The 14401-nt window shown below is 51.0% G+C and overlaps 1 protein-coding gene across 3 annotated transcripts in view; it reads right to left on the reverse strand.

Moving 5' to 3' along the window:
* Nucleotides 1-14401, reverse strand: part of LOC137439033 (zinc finger protein 40) — a 138382-nt gene that overhangs the window by 51228 nt on the left and 72753 nt on the right. For all 3 annotated transcript variants that reach the window (XM_068134624.2, XM_068134622.2, XM_068134623.2), the window contains one exon: nucleotides 7465-7530. In XM_068134624.2, the coding sequence (XP_067990725.2) occupies nucleotides 7465-7530 (66 nt within the window). The remainder of the gene's footprint in view (nucleotides 1-7464; nucleotides 7531-14401) is intronic.

Genomic DNA, 14401 nt, shown 5'->3' on the forward strand with positions numbered 1-14401 from the left:
CCTGATGACTCAGAGTATCCACCTACATTTCGGGAAAGTATCACGATTCAAGAACTCAGTTGTGAAGTTTGGTTTGTCTCATATTTCTGTTCTGGGAGTTCTTTGCAAGATAATCACTGAACCCTGGATGGCTTCCAATTGTGGTAAATTATTTGTGGTAAACTAATTAATTGGGATCTTTTCCACTTCAGAGGAAAATTTTTGACTTCTTCAGTTGGAAAGGGTTAGGGTAGATATCTGGACCTTTGCACCAATAATTTCTGTGATAAATATGCTTATTGGGTTTTCACTGATATAGCCATGGAACCACAGAGAAAGGCTGCAGCTTTTTACCCCAGTGAATGGATCGTCATGTTTATTTTACTGTCTGACTCGAGCAGCCACATCGACTTCTTCAGTACACATTACGCTCGCTATAGATGCCCTTTGGGCCCGATTATTTTTTACACCTTGAACAAACTTTGGTAGATCATGGGTAATGAAGGTTGCAATGAAGTTTCGTCGAGATAGTGTGTGTAGTTCCGGAGAAAAGAGGAAATACCTTTTTTGGGGGGGAAGGGGGGCAGGATGGGTCAAACGCCCTGCACACCCCATTAGACCCTGATTTTTTATGCCATTACCAAACTTTGGTGCATCTTGCGTGATGAAGGTTGTGGTGAAGTTTCATCGAAATTATGTGTGTAGTTTCGGAAAAGAAAGCAAATACATATTTTGTGGGGCAACCCCCTCATATACCCCCTTAGAGCCAGATTTTTTTTCAATGTCATTAATAAACTTCGGTACATCATGGGTGACAAAGGTTGTGATCAAGTTTCATCCAAATTGTGTGTAGTTTCAGAGAAGAAAGCAAATGTCTATTTGGAAGGGGGGAGGAGGGGGGAGGAGGGAGGGTGGTCAAACATGGACCAACTTTGAACCCCAGGAGATCCCCTTAGACCCCAATTTTTTTAATGCCATGAACAAACTTTGTACATCATGGGTGATGAGGGTTGTGGTCAAGTTTCATCAAAATCGCATGTGTAGCTTCAGACTTAAAGCAAATATCTATTTTGGGGGGAGGAGAAGGGGTGAAATCTGGACCCACTTTGACCCCCGGTAGACCCCATTAAACCCCACCCTTTTATTGCCGTGAACAAACTAGAGTTTCAACATAAGTTTGGTTACAATCCCATTAGCATTTTGGAGAAAACTGCAAGTTTTTTTTAATGGATTGACCGACTGACGACGCGCCATCCCATAAGCTCCCCGGAACTATGTTCCCGTTGAGCTAAAATTTGCCTCATTTTCTTACCCACGCTGGTTAGCAAACCTCTCCCGACATTCGGTTGAGAAAATTCATCATTACATCGAGTCCGATTTGAATTCAGGAACAGAACAATTATGGTTAACCATTTTGAAATTGCCACTCTTTCATCTAAATCCTGAAATTTATGTTGAAAAAACGATTTGAATCACAGATTTTATGCTAGTGACGGCGGGTTTAAAGTGCCCGTCAAGCCAAACCGAGTCACTGAAAACACCCACACACGGCTCATGCGCAAAATGTCTCGTTTAGCATTTATACGTCACTTTAAAAGTCATGTGATCTTTGATGTCTGCAGCATATTGTATTTTTACGTTTAATAAGACTTCCAGCAAGTGGCACTATATGGTACACATTTACAAAGAGAGAGTTGGGATCCTCCCACCATCCAAAACAACCAGGACTATTAACTTTTTAACCACCTAAAACCGTCTCGTGCACCTCCTCCCTCCTCAACCTTCACTCCCCAACCCCAAGTACAGCCACCACATTTTAACCTATTCCATCAAGAAGTTCCGTTCTGGTAATGTTCCCACTTCTGGGATGATAAAAATTTTGAGTCTAACCCTTTCCAGGCACATCTCGAGTACTACCATCAGTTTTAAACTCATTCCATCCTGTGGTTTAATAGTGCACACAAATCAAACAAACAAACAACACTTCTCAAATTATATATAGAACGATGCCTTTCTCCACACTACTGGTTACGGACCGAAAGTATGATGGAAAGTTTCAATCATCGAAGGATTCTTTTACACAATAGTCGAGTAAGATATGGTGGAAAGTCTTAGAATCATGTGTCGGCCTTCAATCATAGTATCAGGTTTTTTTTCCGAGTGTGATGGGATCCACTATGCTTGAACAAAATGCGGAGAACCCTTGTCGAATTTCACAACTTGTTTGAATTTACCATAAACTTCACCATTGTTATTGGAAAATAGGGATAAGGAAATTCTAGCACATTACAATTTCAAATAACTAACGAATATTTGCAATTTCCTCACAAAAATTTCCTTTTTTCCCCAACCCCAGAAAACATGTTCGGAAACCAAAATATTTGGTGCAAACATCTGCTGTGTATATAACACATGAAAACTAGAACAGCACTCGGTACAGCGTATACTTCCACCAGGCTGAACAGTTTAAGTTTTATATCCCACTAATAGGCCGGATCTGGATTCGGACCTGAACCAAAATCTAATTATTTTTTTTTTGTATACAAGATCGAGGCTCGTGAAAGAGCTGACATTAATCACACAAAAAGTCAAACCGACACAAACGGACACATAAAACACAAAATAAGGGGCGCGGTAGACAAGATGGGGAGAGAGGCGGAAGGACACAAACACAATATGTGAGAGCAGGGACATCGAGAGAACTTTGGGAGGGAGAGGGCTTGGGGGGAGGTGGGAGAGGTATAAAACATATGGACACTGCAAGGACTTCCAGGAAAGAAGTTGGAATTTCGAAAAAATGTATCTGAGGTGAATTAGCGGGGGTAGAAAAGATCAAGGTTTTGGATGGGGGAAGATAAGAGATGGAGGTGAACAGCTGTTTTAAAGACCTGGAGGGAGGAGTGGGATTGAAGGGAGTGGGGGAGTTTGTTCCAGAGGCGGGAGAAAAGGGGAATGAAAGAGTGAAGGTGAGCAGAGAGCCTAGATTTTGGCAGTTTAACCATAAGAGGGTTGCTGGCAGATCTTGTGCGACCTCTAGGAATATATGGGGGACAGAGCACAGAATGATGGACAGAGAGAGCTGGGGGAGCAAGGCCGGAGAGGAGTCGGTAGAAGACAGAAAGACCACAACCTGCCTGCGGTGAGTGAGTGAAAGGCCCTCGGAGTTAGCTTCATCGCAGGAGATTCCAATGATTCTAAAAGCTTTGGCTTCAACAGCGTGAAGCCGAGCTAGGTGCGACGCAGGAGTACCGGCCCAGAGGGGGGAAGAACAGTATTACATTGAGCTGCAGATAAAAGCCTTGTATGTGGTGAGGAGCTCAGGTGTGCCAAGGAAGGACTTCGCACGACGGAGGATGCCCAGTCGGCGACTGGCTTTGGAGGCCAGCTTGGAAATGTGGTTTTCCCAAGAAAGATCATGGCAGATAGTGGGACCCAAAAGCTTGAGCGACAGAACTTCTTGGAGAGGATTGTTGAGAAAGTAGATGGGAGGGTTTTCCAGTCGGTCTTTTCGGAGAGACATAGTAAGAGTGTGAGATTTGTCAGGATTGAAAGACATGTTCCACTTGTTTGACCAGTCTGTGATTTTGTCTAGGTCTGCAGAGAGTGAGGAAGCTGCAGACTGCCGATCTGAGTTTTGTCATATTTGTCATAACCAAGTCCAGATGAGAAGATACTCCATTGACTGAGATCCGGGTCGGGAAATTGACAGATTGTGTCAGTCCCAATGAGTCACAGAAGTCCTTTGCTGAGGTGCCATGGCTGGTGAGAGAGGAACCCACACCCAGCCAGCTGGCATGATGACAGTTGAAGTCGCCACACATGAGGAAGAGAGAGTTGGGATGAGTTGATAGAAGTTGGTCCATGTTGTCAGACAGCGACATGTAAATGGAGTCATCACTGTTTGGAGGACGGTACAGAACACATATGAACAAAAGGTGGGAGCGGAGAGGAAGCCGTAGTCAGAGGTACTCCTGGGGATGGGGTGGAGGGAGGGCAGTGCAAGGAGAGTGAGGACGAGAGTTTTTGAAAAAGATAGCAACCCCACCACCAGGACGAGGCTCAGGTCTATCATACCGGAGGAGGGAGTAACCAGGAAGAGATATTAAGGAATCAGAGACATCTTGAAGGAGGAAAGTTTCTGTTAAGCAGATCAAGTCTGGATTGTCAGAAGCAACCTGAATGGAGAGATCAATCAGGTTTGAGCGAAGGCCCCGGATGTTTGAGGTCCATATCGTCAATGAGGAGAGAGGGGGAGCATCGGGTGCAGGAGAGGGGAGGGGAGGGGTAGGGGCAGATGAAGGATGAGAGGGGGAGGTAGGAAGAGTAGTTGATAATGTGTCAGAGATTACAGAAGAGTTACAAGAAAGGGAACGATGAGAATGAAAGGTTTGATGGTGATGGGATGAGGCACAGTGAGGGGTTATTTGAGGGGTGGCAGAGGAAAGTAAAGGTTGTGGGAGGTGGAGGTATGAGATAGAAGGGAGATGAAGTGGGGAGGAGGCAGCTTTGAGAAGGAGGTGGGAGGGGGGAGAATTGGAGAGGGATGGGAGGGGGGGAGATTTGAAGGGGAAGGGTTGGAGGGGAGTTTTGAAGGGGAGGGGTTAGGGGGGAGTTTAGGAGGGGAGGGGCAAGGGGGGAGATTGGAGGGGAGGGGCAAGGGGGGAGTTTAGAAAGTGGATGATTAATGAAAGATGAACATTTATAACAAATTGGGTTTATTGTGATTTTCAAGTTAGCGATCCGTTTAAGAACGATAGAGGAGGGGTGGAATGAATGTGAATTTAGAGCATGTAGTGAGGAAGAATTATAAGAGATTGAATTTTTTTTTGAAGTAGAATGAGTTAGAGAGGAAATTGAAAAGAGCCTTTTAAATAGGAAGAAAAACAGCACAACTGAATAAAACACTGCAGGGGAAAGTTTAAACATTTAAACAGAACCATGAAGAACAATCTAATATTCACAAAAAAAACCAACGGTGAGAGGGAGCCCAGAGGGACAACCACGAGTCACGTGAACAGGGCAAAATATGTCAGCAAAAAGAAGAGGGCAAAACAGATCTGGGGAATGGCGTGAAAATGTGGGTGAAACACATGGTCGAAGAACGAACTAACGAAAAGAACAAAGAAGGAAATGTTTTTGGTTTTTTTGAGTTAAGATTTTAAACATGGAAGTATGGCGTGAAAAGACTGGGAAAAAACTGAGAATGAGAGTAGCAGGACCACAATCGACCGCTGAGAGAAAACAAAGCCTCCAGGTAGGAAGCTTAAAGAACAAGGCCGCAATATATTGCAGCACAAAATACCCGACCACTCTATACAGGTATGAAAGATTAACACAATAATCTTCCAAGGGACGCACTGTAGGTACACACACGTAAGATAAATACAGTTTCGACGAAAATACAATTGTGAACAATTTTATTACTTAACTTCGAGCGTGCGTGAAGATCGTGGACAGCTTCGAAAAACCGTGACTTCCCCCGCAAGATCTCGCGAGATCTCCAAGATCTCCAAATTGGCTTGTTCTTGTCACCTGCCCAACTCATCCACCAAGTTTATTCATAACTCGTCCATAAGTCCACTCGTCCACTCGTCTGAGGGCCTTTCACTCACTCACCGCAGGCAGGTAGGTGGTCTTTCTGTCTTCTACCGACTCCTCTCCGGCCTTGCACCCCCAGCTCTCTCTGTGCTCTGTCCCCCAAATATTCCTACAGGTCGCACAAGATCTGCCAGCAACCCTCTGATGGTTAAACTGCCGAAATCTCGGCTCTCTGCTCACCTTCACTCTTTCATTCCTCTTTTCTCCCGCCTCTGGAACAAACTCCCTCACTCCCTTCAATCCCACTCCTCCCTCCAGGTCTTTAAAACAGCTGTTCACCACCATCTCTTATCTTCCCCCATCCAAAACCTTGATCTTTTCTACCCCCGCTAATTCACCCCAGATCCACCTTGTTTGAAATTCCAACTTCTTTCCTGGAAGTCCTGGCAGTGTCCATATGTTTTATACCTCTCCCACCGCCCCCTTCCCACGCCCCCCCCCCCCCCAAAGCCCTCGCCCTCTCTCAGATCTCTCGATGTCTCCATGTCTCTCGGTCCCTGCTCTCAAATGTTGTGTTTGTGTCCTTCCCCCTCTCTCCCCATCTTGTCTACCGCTCCCTATGTTATATGTTTTATGTGTCGGTTTGTCTTTCTGTGTGATTAATGTTCGCTCTTTCACGAGCCTCGATCTTGTATACAAAAAAAAAAAAAAAAAACTTTTTTAAATATCATGTTATATATCGCTTTTCGCCCGATCTCTCAATGGTGAAGAATCACTTAAAAAATTAAAAATTATCGTGTCCGAATCCATATTCAGATCTTCACCAAAAATCGAATCGATTAGTCCTCGTCACACACACAACATGTCCACCAAGTTTCGTCCAAATCTGTCCACAACTTTTTGATATATCGTGCTATTTATCGTTTTTGGCCCTATCTCTCAATGGTGAAGAATCACTTAAAGATCCTACTAGCCGGATCCGGATCCAGATCTTCACCAAAATCTAATCATTTCGTCCTTGTCACATACCCAACCTCTCTGCCAAATTTCGCCCGAATCCGTCCACAACTTTTTGAGATATCTTATTCACAGACAAACAAACAACAGACAGGGGTGAAAACATAACCTCCACCCACCTTCGGTGGCGGCGGTAATGAAAATCAACGCAATGGAAAAAGGAACGATCAAGCTTTAACCAGACATGTCAGTGGGGACTGAAGAAAAGCCAATGTTATTCAAATAACTAACTGTAACACATACAGAAACTGGAACAGCACTCGGTAGGGTGCATACCTCCACCAGGCTGAACAGTTGATGTTTCGGATCCCGACGATAGGCTTTTCTGGATCCAGATCTGAACCAAAATCAAATTCACCTGTTCTTGTCACCTAAATCAACTCATGAACCAAGTTTTGTCCGAACCCGTCCATGACGTTTTGATACGTCGTGCTATATTTCATTTGTGGCCCTATTTTTCTCAGTGGGGAAGAATCACTTAAACCTGAGCACCAGGTTTTGTCCAAATCAGTCCATAACTGTTTGAGATATCCTGTTCACAGACAAACAAACAAACAAACCGGCAGACAAGAGTGAAAACAATCTCCACCCACCTTGCAAAAAAGGTGGAGGTAATAAACACAAAAAAATGGAAATAGGAATTATAAAACAAATCTAAGAAATGCACCATTTGTGTGAAAGCAATCCGAAACGGCACCGGTGACAAACACAAAAAGTCCCCGAGCGTTATTCCCGGGCAGACGGGTTGTCTCGCTTAGCGTCCTTCTGAAGGACGGCACACACACACAAATACCTCCGCTTGCCCTGCAAAATACCATGGTGCCAGTTTATAGCTGGGTCAACATTCGAACCCAGGCCAGATAGCACAGGTGAAGTAGTATTCCAAAAACAACAATAAAAATTTAATTTGTGCAATATTAATACTCGTACCACTTGCAGCCCTCCTTCCGCGGGTTGCTTTTCTCTGTAGCGCTTTTTTCGCTTCTTCTATCTGATCTGTAAGTGACAAGACGGTGGTAATATTCTGAGAATCAGAACACAGAAATGGGTGTACATGAGTTGAAGGGTCATATGTCATACTAAAGCGCGGCGTTACGCGCGCTGCTTGTGAGCAAGGAGGAAGCGGACAAGCGGTAACATATAAACGTCTTTATTGTAAGACTACACTGTAACACTGAAATGCTCCGGGCTGGTCGCCCGGTGTATATCATGAGGCCACGCCTACCCCTCGGGCGTGGCCACCGCCCACTTGGTGCGTGGAATGATGTCACCACGCCAGTGGGCTTTTGTGTCCGCCACACGCGCCCCCCCAGAATTCCCGCGCACCTGGAGGGCCAGTTTGCGGGGCAGACGAATGACCCGGCCGAAGCGCCCCCTGGCGATCGGCGGCGTCCGGGGTGCAGGGATGCCAGGTGGGATGCCCCTGGCTGCCCCTGGGATGGGTGCAGGACCGGGGGGCGGCGTGGCGGCGGGGCTGGGCGGTGCCGGGGGTCCGCCCGCAGGAGGGCGGCCCCGACGTGGGGGTCGGGCCACTGGCGGTGGATGGTCCACATCGAGGTGGGCCGGCTTGAGGCGGTCTACCGAAACGCGGTCAGGAGTACCGCCGATGTCCAGGGTGAAGTGCTTCGCCCCGGTCTCCAGCACGCGGAAAGGCCCGTCGTACGGGGGCGCAGTGGTGTCCGATGGGCATCGTGGCGGACGAAGACGTACTCCGCCGTGCGAAGCTCCGGGGCGACGTGCGTCGGTGGGTGCCCGTGGCATGCCGTTGGCACCGGGGCGAACCTCTGGGCGGTCTCTTGCAGAGCGGAGCGCTGCTGTGCCGCGGACCATGGTGCTGTGGAGTCGGGGAGGAACTCGCCCGGCACCCGCAGCGGTTGCCCGAAGACCAACTCCGCCGCGGATGCGCGCAGGTCCTCCTTGGGCGCCGTCCGGAGGCCCAGCAGGACCCAGGGGAGCCTGTCGACCCAGCCGCCGTCGCGGAGGGTGGCCCGGAGCGCGGCCTTCAATGAGCGGTGAAATCGCTCACACAGGCCGTTAGCCTGGGGGTGGTAGGCCGTGGTTCGGTGCAGCCGGACCCCGAGCCCCTGCGCAACCGCCCCCCAGAGCTCCGAGGTGAACTGGGGGCCGCGGTCGGATGAGATGTCTGAGGGGGCGCCGAACCGGGCGACCCAGGTGGCGATGAAAGCCTGCACGACATCGGCCGCCGTTGTCGACGCCAAGGGCACGGCCTCCGGCCACCGGGTGGTGCGGTCCACCATGGTGAGGACGTAGGTGAAACCCCGCGAGGGGGGCAGAGGTCCCACCAGGTCCACGTGGACGTGGTCAAACCGGCGTTCCGGCACCGTGAACGGGGCCAACGGGGCCTGGGTGTGCCGGTGCACCTTGGCGCGCTGGCACGCGAGGCACGTCCTGGCCCAGCCGCGGACGGCCTTCCGGAGGCCATGCCAGACGAACTTGTCGGCGATCAGCCTTTGGGAGGCCCTCGCGCCCGGGTGGGACAGGCCGTGGATGGCGTCAAACACCTGGCGCTGCCAGCCCGCGGGCACGATGGGGCGAGGACGCCCGAGGGAGACGTCGCACAAGAGGGCCACGCCCGCGCCGTCGAACGGCACCTCGGTGACGCGGCGGCCCGTGACGGCGGTCCGCAAGGCCTGGACGTCGGGGTCAGCGGCCTGGTCCGCTGCCATCCGGGCATAGTCGATGCCGAGGTGGACTGCGTGGGCGACGGCCCGGGAAAGGCAATCCGCCACCGGGTTGTCCTTCCCCGCGACGTGCTGGATGTCCGTCGTGTACTCGGACACGGCCGAGAGGTGACGCTGCTGCCGGGCCGACCACGGCTCGGTGACCTTGCCCATCGCGAAGATCAGCGGCTTGTGGTCGACGAAGGCAGTGAACGCCCGGCCCTCGAGCAGATGGCGGAAGTGCCTGACCGCCAAGTGAAGTCCGAGCAACTCGCGGTCGAAGGTACTGTAACGGCGTTCGGGCGGGCGAAGCTGCCGGCTAAAGAACACCAGCGGTTGCCAAGCTCCATGCACCCATTGCTCGTGCACCGCGCCCACCGCGTAGTCCGAGGCATCGGTGGTGAGGGCGATCGGTGCATCGGGCGCCGGGTGCGCGAGCATGGTGGCGTTAGCCAAGGCGAGCTTCGCGCCCGTGAACGCCGTGTCCATCTGCTCGGTCCAGGTAACGTCGCCTTTGCCCGGCTTACCTCGGAGAGCTTCGTGCAGGGGGCGCAGGAGCTGGGCGATACGGGGCAGGAACCGATGGTAAAAGTTCACCATGCCCAGGAACTCCTGCAGCCCTCTGATCGTGCGGGGGCGCGGAAACCCCTTCACCGCCTCCACCTTGGCCGGCAGGGGGACGGCTCCGTGCCTGGTGACACGGTGCCCCAGAAAATCGATTGTGGCGGCGCCGAACCGGCACTTTGCGGGGTTCACAATCAGGCCATGCTGGCCCAGGCGTTCGAAAAGCGTGCGGAGGTGGTGTAGGTGCTCTTCGCGGGACGCGCTGGCGACGAGGATATCGTCCAGGTAGACGTAGACAAAATCCAAGTCGCGCAGGACGCTGTCCATCAGTCGCTGGAACGCCTGAGCCGCATTCTTCAGACCGAAGGGCATGCGCAGGAACTCGAAGAGTCTGAATGGCGTGATGACCGCCGTCTTCGGGACGTCCTCCGGCCTGACGGGGGCCTGATGGTAGCCGCGTATGAGGTCCACCTTCGAGAAGAAGGACCTGCCCGCCAAACGGGCGGAAAAGTCCTGAATGTGGGGGACGGGGTAGCGGTCGGGAGTCGTGGCGTCATTGAGACGGCGATAGTCCCCGCACGGTCGCCATCCCCCGCCGGGCTTCGGCACGATGTGCAGCGGCGACGCCCAAGCGCTCTCTGAGCGCCGAACGATGCCGAGTCGCTCCAGGGTAGCGAACTCCGCTTTTGCCACCGCCAGCTTCGTCGGCTCGAGGCGGCGTGCCCGGGCGTAGACCGGTGGCCCGACGGTGGGGATGTGATGGGCCACCCCGTGCTTGACGGCCCCCGCCGAGAAGGTGGGCCGCGTGAGGGCCGGGAAGCCGGCGAGGAGGCGGGTGAATGCGTCCGCTGCCGGAAGCGTACAGACCAACGTGGCCGGAACCGAATCGTTCGGCAAGCCGCTTGGCAAGCCGCTCGTTGAGCTGGGCAACGCACAAGCGAGCGAGCTGAACGTCTCGGCCTGGACAAGCCGTCTGCGCTTGACGTCGACCAGGAGCCCATTAGCGCACAGGAAGTCCGCGCCAAGCAGTGCCATGGGCACGTCGGCGGTGACGAACGTCCATCGGAAAACCTGCCCTCCAAACCGCAGAGAGAGGCAGCGTTTTCCGTACGTACGGATGGGCGTCCCGTTCACGGCAAGCAGCGCGGGGCCCCCACCCGCGGCGTGCTTGTCTGACGTGCCGGCGGGAATGACACTCACCTGCGCTCCCGTGTCGCACAGGTAACGGCGCCCGGAGAAGGTGTCCATTATGAACAGCAGGCTGCTCGAACGGCCGGCGCTCATCGCCACTATTGAGCGCCGGCCCGGGCGTTTCCCGACCCGTTGAAGGAGCACTGCGGATGACACCGCCGAGCTTCGTGGCCGAACTTGGCGTGGAACCAGCACCAGGTGGTGGAGCTGGAGGAGCGCGGCTGGCTCCGCCAGGCCGGTGGAGTTGGCGGGTTTCCCCGCGGTGGCCGTTTTCGCCGCGGCGGTGGGCGGGGCGTGGCGGCGTTCACGAGGTGCGTATCAGCATGCTGCTGAACATCAGCGCGCTGTAGAAGCTGATGCTGTGGAACATGCTGCTGAACATCAGCGCGCTGTAGAAGCTGATGCTGTGGAACATGCTGCTGAACATCAGCGTCGAGGGCCGTGACGGCCACGCCGACGCTCGCCCGCGTGTCCGTAGCGGCGAAGTACCTGTCCGCCTTGGCGGCCAATGCTCGGGGTTCCGTTAGCTCGGTCCCGGCCAACGCGAGGCGAACCTGCGCTGGAAGTTGGCGCCGGAAAAGCGCCCGGAATAGCGAACCGGGGGCTTCGTCGCCCAACAGTGACAGCATATGGTCCATTCGGACCGACGGGCGCGTCTCACCGAGCTCGGGGAGATCCAGGAGGCGGTCGGCCCGTGCGTCGTCCGTGAGGCCGAACGTGGCTAGGAGTAGCCGCTTGAGTGCCTCGTACTTGTGGCCGTCCGGTGGGTGGCGAAGGACGGACACCACTCGAGCGGCCGTGCCGGGCCCGAGGGAGGCGACGACATGGCAGTAGCGCAGGTCGTCGTTGGTGAGGCGCCGAAGCTGAAATTGGGCTTCGGCTTGAACGAACCAGACTTCGGCCTGGGCCTCCCAAAATTCGGGAAGTTTAATCGCCATTGCCTTGTCGTTGGCCATTGCAATGGCGTCGTGTTCGGAAGGATCGCTACAGCAGATCCAACGTCGAGGGTCACCAGTAAAGCGCGGCGTTACGCGCGCTGCTTGTGAGCAAGGAGGAAGCGGACAAGCGGTAACATATAAACGTCTTTATTGTAAGACTACACTGTAACACTGAAATGCTCCGGGCTGGTCGCCCGGTGTATATCATGAGGCCACGCCTACCCCTCGGGCATGGCCACCGCCCACTTGGTGCGTCGAATGATGTCACCACGGCTTTTGTGTCCGCCACAATACTATATTTTCTAAAAGTACCATTTCAAATTATTAATGCAACAACAAAACTATGAGTGCACTACGGTTGTCAAAAGTTAAAGGACAAGGTAAAATATGACCTAATACCTACACCACAAACTACTTAGGCCAAGCTTCCCCTGGCCAAACCCACAAGAACATGTGACTAATTGTGGCCGTTAAAGAAGAAGACGACCTACACCATAAACTATGACTGGTCTCAAAAGCACCAGTCAAATTCCACTCCCCATAAAATAAAACAAATAAATCTGCTAAACATGCATGAAACATGGTGCACTAACAATGGTATGTCACGTATTAGGAAGGGGGCAGATTGAAAATACCCAAAGGTGACAAATATCGAAGGAAGAGGGGGAAAAAAAACTAAAACAACAACTCTGCTGCCACATCTTTACAGCTTATTTGTAGATTGTTTGGTGGAGATGCATCCCCTCTTGGATCAGCAAAAGATCTACTTAATCCCAATAGCATTCCTCCCTGTGAAATGTCTGGGCTTGGTTATACAACAAAACAACAACAGGCATTTAAAGGCCATTTTCCCTGCTAGAGCGGGGGTTAGCCTTGAGGGCCCCATGACAATCTTCTCCATTATATCCTTAGTTATAATTCCATTTAATTCATCCGAGCTTTCAAACATGCATCAAACTCTGTGAACATACCTGCCGGCAAATTAATTAATTCTTCCACCTTCTACATTAATGGCTCCATCTGCAAGATGCTATTTTATTAGGGATCTCTTTTCTTAAAAACAGATATATTGTTATAAAATATCGGTGTATGAATGAATGAATGAATATAAGGTACATATAATATAATATAAGGTGTATATAAGGTACATTTTAATACAAGTGAAATTCTCAAGATTCAGCAAAAAACTACTTACACCACACACGCACACTCAGAGAGTGGATAGCAATCTCGACTGATAGTGGGACAAACACCATCGCATTATCTATATTCTGATGCACCATATACTTTGTTACAGGATGTTGGTGCTGCCTGAGCAGTTTCTTGGCAAAGGTTACACTGGGTGGTTTGCCATTGCCTTCCCAGCAGTATTTAGGGCAGGAATTTGGAATTGGTTCATGGTGCCGGCGATAGTTCGCCGACTCTTCACTAAGGACACCGTGGGGTCTTTCACGTCCACCAACTAATCCCGGCAGACAGGACGTCCAGCTTAATATCCATCCGTCCGAGGGGCAGCACATTGATGAAACACCTTGGGATTCAAACCATACTGCCAGCTTATAACATAATAGATGGTGAATTTTTAAAAAGCCACCTTTTGGGGGGTAATATAGGGTTTGGCTATTTTGTGGGTAATACAGGGTTATATATAGGGTTTGCTTCATTTAAAAAAAAAAAAATTGCTTTCCGTAGAATTTTTAAAATATCCGCACAAGTGCACAGTACAATTTATTGCACATGGTGCTGGATTTATAATTGCTGGCATGTAGAGTCCCAGTTTGATGGCATGCTAAAATGTGTGTATGGTGAGTGCAGGGATGGAATAATTATTATAAAATGAGAAGTGAAAATATAGGATATATAAAGGAGGATTATGGCAGTGTGGACGGTTTAGAAGGGGCCTGCTTGAAGACAACAGGATAGGTGAAATATACACCTTACTTGCATACGTAATACATAGATGACACCATACAATATTAGCAGCAGCGGTACACAAGCAAATAGGAGGAAAGTCAGATTGGAGTAGATGCAGATGCAGCAGCTTCGATCTACTATCAATGTCAATGGACTGCGGCAGTCTGTGTAGGAGGATGAATCTCAACGTATGATCGGGGCTGCTGATGAAACTGGCAACCATGAAACTTCAAGTAACATTCATGAAAATCACGAGTTCATCTGATGTTATCAGTACTAGGGCATGCCCGTACTATATATAAGCTAGGACGTGCCCGTACGTGGGTGCCCGTTCCTTGCAAAAAAAAAAAAACTGCAAAAAAAAAAAAAACTGCAAAAAAAAAAAAAACTGCAAAAAAAAAACAATGGTTTGGTCCATTCGCAACGACCACAGAACCCCCCCCCCCCCCCTCTATTTACATGAATGGTTTGGTCCATTCGCAAAGCCAAAGCGAACGACCACAGAACCCCCCCCCCCCCCCCCCTCTATTTACATGAATGGTTTGGTCCATTCGCAAAGCCAAAGCGAACGACCACAGA

This window comes from Myxine glutinosa, chromosome 13 (assembly GCF_964187855.1).
Source record: "Myxine glutinosa chromosome 13, kmMyxGlut1.1, whole genome shotgun sequence".
NCBI classification, from domain to species: Eukaryota; Metazoa; Chordata; class Myxini; order Myxiniformes; family Myxinidae; genus Myxine; species Myxine glutinosa.